The sequence below is a fragment of the Sorex fumeus genome, unplaced genomic scaffold (genome assembly GCF_029834395.1).
Source record: "Sorex fumeus unplaced genomic scaffold, SorFum_2.1 ptg000233l, whole genome shotgun sequence".
Lineage (NCBI taxonomy): Eukaryota > Metazoa > Chordata > Mammalia > Eulipotyphla > Soricidae > Sorex > Sorex fumeus.
The window spans coordinates 2,278,085-2,290,649 of NW_026606290.1; the positions used below are offsets into that span (position 1 = coordinate 2,278,085).

Below are 12,565 nucleotides of genomic sequence, written 5' to 3' on the forward strand. Positions count from 1 at the left end.
GCCCTGGCCGGGTCTGGCCCCCTGAGGCCCCACCTGTCCTCATCTTCCCCCTGACCTGGGCTTTGGGGCCTGACAGCATACCCAGAGCTTCCTCCCGGCCCCACTCGGGAGCCCGTCCGAGTGCACTTGGGGACCTCATAGGTGACACCCTACCCGCCATGCTCTCTCCCCAGCCGCCCAGAGCCCCTTTGAAGGGCCCCGCCAGGCTCTGAACCCCGAGAGGGGCCAGATTGGTGGGTTGAAGCTGTGGAGCCTGAATTGGACCCGGACGCAGGTCTCATCCCCGCTTCCCCTCAGAGCCGCCCCCGAGAAAGCCCAGGCTGATGCCGAAACCCCCTCATGGCCGCCCCCTCCTGTGGCTGAGCCCCATGCCCCTTCTGCAGTAAATAGGTCAGAGCAGCCACCCACATGCTGAGGAGACACCCAGGAAAAAGCAGGGCCCTGTGGGTCAGCGCCCAGCCTGCCCCTCGGGCCCTCAGGAAACACAGTGCCCACACACCAGTCCAGACCCCCAGTAACTCTGTCTCCACGGAAGGCGTCATCAGGTCATTCGTTATCAGGCCTCGGGCAGGGGACGAGCTCCCAGGTTGAGTGCAGCCTCGCATGCTGGACGCCAGGACCCACCCACCCCCGGCACCCGTGGGAACCACCAGCCCCTGAGCCCAAAACAGGAGTAGCCCCTGAGTACTTCTGGGTGTGGCCCCTGAACCAAAATAAAATGAAGATAAATAACAAAAATAAAGACCAAGGGAAGGCCTCCCTGATGAAGCCATCTACAGTGGTCACTCACGAAACACTCTCTGTCCAGGTGTTCTGGGTGATACCACCATGAGCATAGACACAGTTCACTGTTCTTACTGTTTTTATTCTTTCCTTTCTCGTTATTTTGGGTCACTCCTGGCAATGCTCAGGGATCCTCATGGGACTAGGAGGAAGGACCCTAGGGGTCAGCCGCATGTGAGGCAACTATCTTTTTTTTTTTTTTTTGGCCACCGCTCTGGGTGGTGCTCAGGGCTTACTTTTGGCTTTGCACTCCAGGGTCCCTCCTGGCAGGGCTCAGGGAACCCTCCGTGGTATCAGGAACTGAAGGGGCGGGGGTCAGCACCTTCACCCCTGCACTCTCTCTCCAGTCCCCATTCATGACAAGTCTGAAAGTGTCTGGAAGTAGAAGCTCAGGCAGCATGAGGTGTCTTAAAGGGTAATTGGACTGTGCAGGGGTAGGGGGGAGCGAGGTTTCTTTAAAGAAGTTCAGCTCTAGAGAAAGAAGAGGTAGCGGCTTGGCAGGGGCTGGAGGGAAAATTCTGCTTGGGCCAGAACGACAGCAGAGCGGGTCAAGCGCTTGTCTTTCTGTTCGAATCCTGGCACCCCAAGAATTCTCCTGAGCCTCAGCAGGAGTGATTCCCTGACCACAGAGCCAGGAATAATTTTTTTTAAAAAAAAGAAAAAAGACTGGAGTGATAGCACAGCGGGTAAGGCGTTTGCCTTGCACGTGGCCAACCTGGGTTCGAATCCCAGCATCCCATATGCTGGGCACCGCCAGGAGTAATTCCTGAGTGCAGAGCCAGGAGTAAACCCCTTTGCATCGCTGGGTGTGACCCAAAAAGCAAAAAAAAAAAAAAAAAAGGTACCGCAAACAAGGGTCAGCTTTTCCCAAAGTATCGTAAGGCAGGAGAAATCCTGGTCTTGGAGCCATGAGGCAGATTTCCCGGTTACCTGAAGGGCTGAGGAAAGGGGCCTGGGGGAGGGGGAGAGCACAGACCCTCCCTTGTGACTCTGAGTGAGCAGAGACCATCCACTTGGAGAGCCTGGAGTGGCCGGATCTGGTCCTGGACCTAGCTGTTATTTTGAAGTTCGGTGAGCATGAGTGAGAGAAGGAACAATGGACAGGTGGCTTCCCTGCAGAAAGTGGCCTGGTGGCCTGGAAGGACCTTCTGGGGTTCGAAGGGGCAGGTGTCAACTGTGGAGGATGAACCTGAGGGTCTGGGTCCAGTTGCCACTACAAGGGAGCAGAGGGCAGAGGGCAGAGTGGGTGGAAACAAGTATACTTACTGGGGATGATCAGACCATGTGGCCACTTCCAGGAAGGCCTGGGTAAGTCCTGGAGAAGAAAGAGGAAAAGCAGAGGGGAGGGGCTGGAGCGATAGCACAGTGGGTAGGGTGTTTGCCTTGCACACGGCAGACCCGGGTTCGATTCCCAGCATCCCATATGATCCCCTGAGCACTGCCAGGGTTAATTCCTGAGTGCAAAGCCAGGAGTAACCCCTGTGCATCACTGGGTGTGACCCCCCCAAAAAAAAAAGCGGAGAGGAGCACATGCGAAGACAGCTGCAGTTCATTGGCCACAGGACTGGGAAATCTTTTTTTTTTTTTAAGTGAAGTGGGATGGGGGTGGCCACACCCTGAGATACTCAACGGTTATTCCTACTTCTGCACTCCTGGCGGTGCTCACGTGACCATTCGGGATGCTGGGGATCAAACCCGAGTTGGCGGCCTGCAAAGCAAGTCCTCCCGGCTGTACTATCGCTCCGGCCCCAGGCAGTCTGCTCTTGATGCAGGTTTGGGGGACATGCCTGGTGGTGCCCAAGGAGCTACCCCCGGCCTGTGCTCTGAAGAGCAGATGGTTCCGGGGATCGAACCGGCTTCACATGCACCGAGGAAGGAGCCCCCTGGATCTGATCTCTGGGTATAAGAAAGTCATAGGGCAAGCTATGGAGAGTCTGGAAAGGGTCCGTGCGTGGAAGAATTGCTTTCCCACTCACCCCTGGGGCCTTGGCCTTGGTGTTCGGAGCCCCCAACTTGGGGGACTCTGCAGTGCCAGAGAGTCCAGGGTGGGAATGGGGAGGGTCCCTCCTCAGGTCAACCAGGAAATTGTCATTAAAGCCAGCAGAGGGGAGGGCCTCTGCCTCTCACGCGGCTGACCTGGGTTCGCTCCCCAGCACCCCAGAGGGTCCCCCCAGCACCTCCAGGAGTGATTCCGGAGAGCAGAGCCAGGAGGATCCCCTGAGCATCGCCGGTGCGGCCCCAAAACAGTGACAAAAAGCCTGAAGCGGAAGCGGAGTGCCCTGGGCACCAGCTAGGCCCCGCCCACCAGCCAATGGGCCTTTTGGCGCCCAGATCCTAATTTCTCACTGACCAATGGGGTTGGAGGCCGAGGGCCACGCCCACGAGTCAGCCTACATACACGTGGTGTCAGGCCCCGCCCACCACCAACGATTCTCTTGGCGCCTATAAAGGGCGCGGGGACCCCCTCCTTCTTCTGGTACCTTCTAGAGGGAACTTATTTGTGATGGAGCAGACCTCTCCGACACTCCAAACGCCTGAGCTGTCCCCTCAGGCCTCCTCCCAGGACGTGAGCTTGGAAGAACGGAGGCAAACGCAGCTTGAGTCCGCCCGGAAGATGGTAAGGGACAGGGGTATGGGGGCCCCCCGGGCCAGCGCGTGGTCCCTCGGCCCCTTCCAGCCTGTCCCGCCCCCCGGCCTGACGCCGGCGCTCCCGCCTGCGCCTGGACCCTTCATCTGCCTGGGCTGCCCGGCTCCAGGTCGCCCAGACCTCGGGGGCAGCAAGTGCTGGGAGGGGGAGGAGTCAGGGTCCCCCTCGGACCTGCCCTCCCCTCGCATCCCCGAGCCCGTCCGAGACCCCAGGGACCAAGGCGGCAAGCCCCGAGCGTGTCGCCCCGCTTCCAGCCTCTGGGTTCCCCGACTTCCAGTTCGGAAGGGACGAGGGACCGTGGACTCAGGTGGAGGCCGTGGCCTTTCCTTGGACTTGAGAGTGCCCGCAGCCTTGGCCACGACTCCAAGTGACTTTTGTTTTGGGGCCCCACCCAGCAGTGCTCAGGGATCACTGGTGGGGGGGCTCCTGAGATCCTTTGGGTCGGTGCCCCAAATCTAGTAGGGGTCAGCTAGACCTCCTTTGTGTGTGTGGTTTTTAGATCACCCGAGTCGGTGCTCAGGGCTTACTCCTGAGTGCTCAGGGATGACTCCTAGTGGGGCTAGATGGGAGGACCATTTGGGGTGCCCAGGATCAAACCTGGGTGAGCTGCATGCAAGGCCTTACCTGCTATACTATCTAGCACCCCCGCCCCATCTGCCCAACCTCCATGACCCCCATAACACTGTCTCCAGCCCTGGGTGACAGTTTGTTTTTCTCCCAGGTTTCATGGTCTCCAGGCACTTTTCCACGTCCACCTAAGTTTTCTCCCTCTAATTCATATCCTGTGGGCCCAGTGTGGGCTCTCTGGAGTGAGTGTGTGAGACAGGACCCCAGAGAGTGAGCTTCAGAGGAGGCTCTGTCCCCAAAGTAACACCCCCCCAACCCTCCCGTCCCCAACACATGAACTGCTGGAACGGAGTAAAGTGGGGTCTTAATGATGTTGGTGGGCACCACTGGTGTCTTACGTGAAGCAGGGAGGAGAAAGACAGTCGCTTTCTCACCATCTGCCTCTGCCACCCGGGACCCAGGGTTACTGGGTCCTCGGCTCACCTCGCAGAAAAGAATTTCAGGAGTAGACAAGCACTAAAGTAAAATAGATTTTATTTGGAGGTTTTGAAGGAAAGGAGGAAGAGAAAATGGAGAGGGTGGGGAGTAACATGCTCAAGAGAGAACCTGGGCTTCTCCAAGGGCGGAGAGACCCCTACACACATCCCAGCATAAGACACGAAAGCATGAAAGTCCACATCTCAAGAGGGGAGATGCGGGCAACACATGTGCTCAGGCATCACACATGCTTGGCCACGTGGGCGCAAGCAGCACATGGGCTCGGGCAGCATATCTCACCCTTCCTTTGTTCATGTGGCCTTTATAGGGGTTCTCCAACCTGCCCCAGGTGGGGCTTCTACCTAGGTAAAAGTTCGTTGCTAAGGAGGTTACCTAGGGAAGTTGGGAGTGGTGATGGTTTTCTATGAAACTCCTTTCCTGGGGGCTGGAGTGATAGCACAGTGGGTAGGGTGTTTACCTTGCACGCGGCCACCCAGGTTTGATTCCCAGCATCCCATATGGTCCCCCGAGCACTGCCAGGAATGATTCCTGAGTGCAGAGCCGCCAGTAGTAACCCCTGAGCATCACCAGATGTGATCCAAAAAAGCACTGCACTGTCCTCCGGTTGTTCATTGATTTGCTCGAGCAGGCCCAGTAACGTCTCCATTGTGAGACTCGTTGTTACTGTGTTTGGCAGATAGAATATGTCATGGGTAGCTTGCCAGGCTTTTGCTGTGCGGGCACGATACTCTCGGTAGCTTGCCAGGCTCTCTGAGAGGGGTGAGAAATCGCGGAGGAATCGAACCTGGCTCGGCCGACCGGCTGCATGCAAGGCAAACGCCCTACCGCTGTACTATCACTCCATCCAAAAAGAAAAAAAAATTCCTTTCCTGGCCTTTTGTGTCTGCAGAAGCTTCTCTGAATAAGTTTCTGTAGATAAGTGAGGGTCTTATCAGGCCTTAGTTTCTACTTTTTCATGTTTTCTGCAGGTTGGCTTTTGCCATTGCCTTGGAGGGGGCCTTCCCTATCCTGCCTACATCACTAAGACCTCCTTTTGCAGGCTTGCCCTGTGAGAAAGCTTTTTTTTTTTTTTTGGGTCACACCCAGCGATGCACAGGGGTTACTCCTGGCTCTGCACTCAGGAATTACTCCCGGCGGTGCTCAGGGGACCATATGGGATGCTGGGAATCGAACCCGGGTCGGCCACGTGCAAGGCAAATGCTCTACCCGCTGTGCTATCTCTCCAGCCCCCTGTGAGAAAGCTTTAGAGTGTAACAAAGCTTGGCGGGGTGAGGGTTGATGTCCTGGGCTGTCCTCTGCTGTGTTCAGGTTCCTGAGGGCATCTGGACACAGCTGTGTCCCACCAAGGTGGGACCCCCGCCCCATCTTCAGGACTTACAAGCTGTCTTCTCGGCTTTGACCACCTCTGGTGTGACCCCTGGTTTGAGGAAAACGCCCTTAATTTGGAGTTAGAAATGGAGTTAAGGTTAATAGTACAGTGGGTAGAGCTTTTGCCTTGCACACAGCCGACCCAGGTTCAATCTCCAGCATCCAGTAGGAGTAATTTCTGAGTACAGGCTCAGGAGTCACCTCTCAGCATCAATGGGTGTGACACAAAATACAAAAGAAACACAAAAAAGAGTTAAACTTCATCTCTGGGGCCTCCGCCTGCTGTTTTCAGCCCTTTCAACCCCTTGTAGAGTTGCGCCTCCCCTGGGGGCCAGTCAAGCCAAGTCTGCAATGACTTTGTCAGGCAGGTTGTGAAAGCAGAGGGAGAAAAACAAGTCGCTGTGCTTTTCTACAGCTCCTCGAATATGAGATCAAACATGACAGAGTTCCGGGGAAGAGAAGCAAGAAGAAGAAGTGCAGAGACGGCGACCAGGACGGCACAGCTGGCGAGGGCCACCAGTTGCCCAAGGGAGTGAGTCCTGCCCTGGGCGGCTGCCCAGGCCCTGGAGGAATGGGGTGCTGCAGGGGCGTGGCAGAGTGGTCAGGGTGGCGGGGGAGGGGTACACGGGCGGGAACCCCAGGTTCTGCTCAGGCCTTGGTGGGCGCACTGCCTCAGCGGGGGATGGGCAGGTTCCAACCAGGCCAGATCCCACCGCTGCTCTAGGGCTTACAAGCTGAGAATCCGAGATTGGACTCTCAAGCCTCAGCTCTGTTGCCTTTTCCTGGGAAGTTGGGCCTCGGAGACAGAGTCAGGAGCGCGTGGGCGGGAGTGTCCCTCGGCCACCAGCCTGAGGGGACCTCAGGGAAAGCGGGCTCCCGTGTTGGCCGGCACCTGCCAGGTCGGATCAGGTCTGGGCCTTTGGGAGTAAACGTCCGCTTGGCTCCCTCTGTTCAAGCAAACCCCTTCATTGGAAGTTCTGGTACCTAGCATGGAGCAGGGGTGGGGGTTGTGGCCCCGCTGGGGTCTTCCCCGTTCTCCTGGGCCTGGTGAGAGGGACTCAGTGCCCGCCCAGCAGAGCCTGGCCTCGGACCGGGGAGCCTGCAGTCACGGCCGCGTGTGTCCGGGCACTGGCCTCCGCGAAGGTCCCCTGGTGTTCCCCCTGCAGCATCTCATTGCCGGGACCCGGTGCCTGCCCGCGTCCCCCGCCCGGCTCCCTGGCCTCTCTCTGACTGCCCTCTTTCTCCTGGCTCTTGTCTGCCCCGCCCTTCTCGCCGCCTCTAGATTGAGGACATACTGGAGGTGCTGGTGTGCGACCTTAACCGCTCCAATGGGGTCGCGCTGTCCCCATTGGCCGAGTGGCAGGTGAGGCGGGCGCCCGCTGCCATGCTCTCTGCCAGCTCTGCATGTGCCCGGGCTGCTCCCCGCCCCCCCCCCCCGGGCTGTCCTCTCTGCTTCCTGCCTGCTGGGTCGATTGGGATTGGGGGGTGACTTTTCCCTCTCCCCGTCTCTTAACCTCTGGGAGCAGGAGCTGGAGGGAGAATGCCGTGGGCAGGGTGCCTGCATTGCATGTGGCCGACCTGGGTTCTATCCCCAGTACCACATGTGGGCCCCCGAGCCCACCAGGAACGATCCCGAGCACAGAGCCAGGAGTAAGCTCTGAGCACTAAGGTGTATGGCCCAAACACCAAAGCAGAACGTCTTGAGAAGATGCTGACCCTGAGGGTGTAGGCGCTGGGAATGACTCCAAGCAGCCTCAGATGTGCCCTCTTGGCAAAATAACAACCTTGTCAGGCCTCGGGGTATCGAGTTCCCAAGCCCTGTAGCCCCTCATCACCGGTTCTCACTTTACAGAATGCTGAATTTGAAGTCCGAGTGTTAGTGCAGTGGGTTAGACATTTGTCTTAACACACGCTAGCCAGGATTCGATACCCAGGCACCCCATGTGGATCCACAGAGCCAGGAGCAACCCCTGAGCACCACAGGGTTGGTCCTAGGCTGAAAAAAAAAAAGGCAACCTCTGAATTTGTTTTGTCTTGAGAATTTACGGGGAAGGGTGAGGCGGCTTGGTGTGCATGGCCTCTCAACTGCCACATTCCGTTCTCTTATCACTTCTCAGCTGCACCAGGTGCTGCTGCACCAGGTGTTGAGTCACCTAAGACTCAACAGCCCCTCCTGGGCTGCGGGTTGCCAACACAAAGACAGAACCTTAGGGTGCCGATTCTCAGTGGAAGGGCTCCCCTAAGGCTGCACTCACACTCAGGTCGGTCCAGGTTCCGGGACTTACCGTGGGCATTTGGGGGGAGCCCAGCGTCTGCGCCCATCCTCTGTCCCATCCCGCTCTGTCCCCCAGAGCTCCCTGTGGCTGATGAACCCTCCTCTGCCCAGCCCTACGTCCGTGCCAGTTTCTGTCCAGGGACAGGGACATGCCGGGAGAGCCATTGGGGATGACCCGAGAGATAAGACGTTTGCATGGAACAGGGGCCGTGCACAGAGGAACGGGGCTTCTCTCATCCACAGACATAGCTCAGCTGCTGCTGCTGCAGGTGACGGGCAGGCTCGGGGTTCGGAGACTCTTGGGGCCCGCCCTGGCCAGCCCAGACTCGCGCTGACCTCCTCTCTCCCTGCAGTTCACGAGCCCAACGGAAGGGCCGGGCAGCGACCCCCAGGCCGTGGAGGTGCTGGGCGAGAGGAAGCAGATGGAGAGAGAGATCAAGGAGGTGAGGTGGGAGGGGCAACGAGGGTGGGCGGGGCGCGGGGCGGGGGCTGACGGCCACTGTCCCGCAGCTCAAGAGACTATTGAAGCAGCTGCAGGTGGAGAGGGACCAGCACCTGGAGCAGATCAGGGCCCAGGACGAGTTCTGGCAGCAGCGCGTGCAGCAAGCCCTGCAGCAGGTGCGGGCGGGCGCCGGGCGGCTCGGGCCTGCGGGGCGGGGGGTTTTCCACACTGAGCTCACAAGAGACCCTGGCAGTGCTCAGGCCCTGCCCGTGGTGCCAGGGGTCGGTCTCGGGGGTTGGGTGCCCCCCAACCCCCATGCTATGGTCTCCGTGTCTGGGCAGAGCACGACGTTTAAGGACGAGAACGAGAAGAACGTCAGATACATTCAGGAGCTGGAGGCCAGCGTGGCTGACCTGAAGGCGCTGCTGGGTGAGTGCCAGGGGTGGGGGACGGAGTCAGGGTGTCGGGGTGTGGCTGTGTGGGGTGTGTTTCTGGCAGGGCTGGTGTCCTGTCCGAGATGTGGCCCTGCGGGAGGGGCATTGTGATATTGGAAAGGTGCAGAGCAGGAGCTGGTCGGTGTCCTCTCGGGGGGTGGCAGATAGCTCTGGGGTCCCAATGATTCGCCGCCCTTGACACCCTGTACCTGAATATTTGGACTGTAAAGATGCAGAGAATCCTCTGGCTGGGAATCAGAGCCCGAGTTCTCCGTGTCCCGCGGGCCATCCCCAACACTGCTGGGGGCTCTGATTAGGGACGGAGCTATTTGTCAGGGACTTGAACCTCAGGAGGTCGAGATGTTGCAGTCCACCCGGACAGAGGGAGCCCCATGTCGGGCTGGGGACCCAGAGGGTCGCGCCAGGCCCGGGCATGGACTGTCCCCCCCTTCCCCCGTTCCAGAGGCCCTGGCCCCCCAGGAGCCCCCACCGCCGCCGCCCGGGCCCTCGGAGCTGGAGGTGCAGCTGCAGGCGGAGGCCGAGAAGTGGAGGAAGGAGGTGGCGAGCCTCGCGGAGCAGCTGCAGACGCAGGTGCGCGACAACCAGAGCCTGAGCCAGCTGAACGCGGAGCAGGGCCAGCGGCTGCTGCAGCTGGAGCGGGAGGCCGAGGTGTGGAACGAGCAGGCCGAGGCGCGCGGCCGCATCCTGGAGACGATGGAGAACGACCGCACAACCATCACGCGCGCCCTGGCCCAGAACCGCGAGCTCAAGCAGCAGCTGGCCGAGCTGCAGGACGGCTTCGTGAAGCTGGTGCGCCCCCGCCTCCCCGGACCTTCGCGCCGGGCAGCGGGCTGTCCATGAGGCCGAGGGTCCGACGGCCGTGCAGGGGGAGGGCCAGGAGGGGCGGCGGGGGCCGGCGGGGGACGCTGACCGGCCCACGCCCTCAGAGCAACGAGAACATGGAGGTGACGTGTGCGCTGCAGTCGGAACAGCATGTCAAGGAGCAGCTGGCGGAGCGGCTGGGGCAGCTGCAGGAGAAGTTGGCGGAGATGAAGGAGACGGTAACGGGGCGGCGCGGGGCACCTCCGAGCGGGAGCAGGTGGGGGGCCGGCGGGGGCCGGGAGGCCCGGCCTGAGCAACAGGCCGCTCCCATCATGGCCACCGCAGCCCTGGGCCTCGGGGCCTGCAGCGTGTGTGGGTCCTGGGGGAGGCAGGCGGGGCAAGCCCGGGTCCCTGGCCAGGCTGCGCAGTGACCCCGCTGGGGCCGCCTGCCTGGCCAGGAGCCCCACCTGGACCCGGCCCGTCCTCATGCCCGGGGCCCACAGGTGCAGGCGAGGGCCAGCGAGGCACAGGCGCTGCAGCAGCAGAGGGACCAGTACCTGGGCCACCTGCAGCAGTACGCGGCCGCCTGGCAGCAGCTGGACGCCGAGAAGGAGCAGCTGCAGCAGCAGGCGCTGCTCTATGCCCAGCAGCTGGACCGGCTGCAGCACGAGCACGCGCAGGGCCAGGACGCGCTGGACGAGGCGCAGGTGAGCGCAGGCCGGGCCGGGCAGAGGCCTGCGGCCGCCCCCACTCACGCACCCTCCCCCCCTCACGCGCCCTCCCCCCCAGGGGCTCCTGAAGACCACCGAGGAGCAGAAGCAGCAGCTCCAGGCCCAGCTGAGTGCGCTGCTGGCGCCGGGCACGGGGATGGGTGAGTGCCAGGCCGGCGGGAGCAACCGCTGGGGTTCCCCCCCCCACCCCGGCTCCCTCGGGTGTCTGAGACCCTGGTCTGCCCCACAGCGAGTGACGGGGACGGGGACGAGGAGCAGGAGACGGCCCCGAGGACGCTGAGCCTGCCTGGGGACCTGGACGACAGGGAGGCCATGGTGAGCCCAGCCCTCGGCCCTCCCTCCCCTGCCGCTGACCCTCCCCTCCCTGGGAGACTCCCGTACCGCGAGGCGCCCTAAGGGGTGCTCTCCGGGCCCAGCCCTCGCCCCCTCTCCTCCGCAGCTGGAGTTCTGCAACTCGGCCTTGGCGCAGGCAGACTCGGAGCGGGCGGAGCTGCGCCGGCAGCTGGGGGCCGAGAGAGTCCGGAGCCGGGAACTGGCGCAAGCCCTGGCAGCCGCGCAGCCCGCAGCCCCCGCGCCCGGGGCCCAGACGGTCCCCCAGGAGACGCACGCAGCCCTGAAGGAGGCCATGGACCTGTTGCAAGTGAGCCGGTGGCCCCGCGGGGTGCGGGTGGGCGCCCTCCCCCTCCCCCGCCCAGCTGAGCCGCTGTCCCCTGCAGACTCGCTTCGCGCAGATCATGCAAGAGAAGGTGGAGCTGCGGGAGCGCGTGGAGGAGCTGGAGCACCGCTGCGTGCAGCTGTCCGGGGAGACGGAGACCATCGGTGAGTGGGCGGCGCGGGGCTGCCCGCGGGGGGCCCCCAGCCTCTGAGCCGTGCCCCCGTCTGCCTCGCAGGGGAGTACATCACCCTCTACCACAACCAGCGGGCCGTGCTGAAGGAGCGGCACCGCGAGAAGGAGGAGTACATCACCCGCCTGGCCCAGGACAAGGAGAACCTCAAGGTGGGCGCTGGCCGGCCTGGGCGGGGCGGGGCCGCGGGCGGGAGGGCCGACTCGCTGCTGCCCCCTGCAGGTGCAACTGCTGGAACTGCAGGAGCTCGTGTTGATGCTGGTGGATGACAGTTACTCCGGCCAAGGCGCCAAGGCCGCCTCCGTGGCCCTCGCTGGCTCCCTGGCCAGTGCCCCGACAGGTCAGGAGAGACTCGGGGGGTTGGCGCTGCTGGGCGAGGCGGGGCAGCCCTTCACTCAGCTCAGTGCCCGCCCTCCTCTGCCCCTCTCTCCCGCCCCGCAGAAGCCCCTCACGCTGGCAGCCCCGGGTCAGTGGAGCAGAGCCCAGAAGGGACCCCGGCTGGCCCCGCGCCCGTCAGCAACCCCACGGCCGTGAAGATCATCCAGCTGCTGAAGGAGATGCAGAACTGTAAAGACCAGCCCGGCCTGGGCGCGGCGCCCTGCTCGCCTTGTATTCCTTTCTTTTACAAGGCCGACGAAAACGACCAAGTGAAAATCACCATGATCTAGCCCCGTCCCTGTCCCCCGGCCCCCTCCCACCGCATCCTGTTCCTTCACTGAGGGGAAGGGGCAGGAACACTCCCGTGGGGGACCAGCGACAGACGAGCATGGCCTTTCGCTGTAGCTCGGGCACTGCCTGTACCAGTGAGCAGGGCCAGGGGCAACGCTGATGCGCCAACATCGAAGCATCCACGCCTGCATCATGGTGCCCGTGCCTGGGCTGTGGGCGTCATCGGAATGGCACCCCCTATTGTCTCAGCTGGGGAAGAAAGTTAAAATTTAGGGCTGGAGTCTTAGTAGAGGGGGAAAAGCACTTCCTGCATGCAGCCCACCGGGTTTGACCCCCTACATCCCATTCCCTGAGCCCTGCCAGGGATGATCCATCTCTTAGTGCAGTGCCTGGAGTAAGGCCTGAGCTCCGTCACATGTGACCCCAAATTCAAAAGACAAAAATTGAAAATAACGGATGGAAAACAGCGCTGTGGCAGACACAG

At 61.5% G+C, this 12,565-nt stretch overlaps 1 protein-coding gene across 1 annotated transcript; it reads left to right on the plus strand.

Moving 5' to 3' along the window:
• Window positions 1-8,308: 8,308 nt before the first annotated feature.
• LOC130018054 (golgin subfamily A member 2-like) lies at window positions 8,309-12,115 on the plus strand. The gene is made up of 14 exons (XM_056108915.1): window positions 8,309-8,407; window positions 8,492-8,581; window positions 8,649-8,756; window positions 8,922-9,009; window positions 9,478-9,824; window positions 9,962-10,075; window positions 10,340-10,543; window positions 10,626-10,707; window positions 10,797-10,882; window positions 11,007-11,207; window positions 11,284-11,386; window positions 11,458-11,564; window positions 11,635-11,775; window positions 11,817-12,115. The coding sequence occupies exons 1-14, from the start codon at window positions 8,309-8,311 to the stop codon at window positions 12,078-12,080; spliced, it is 2,034 nt and encodes a 677-aa protein (XP_055964890.1). The 3' UTR covers window positions 12,081-12,115.
• The last annotated feature ends 450 nt before the right edge of the window (window positions 12,116-12,565 follow it).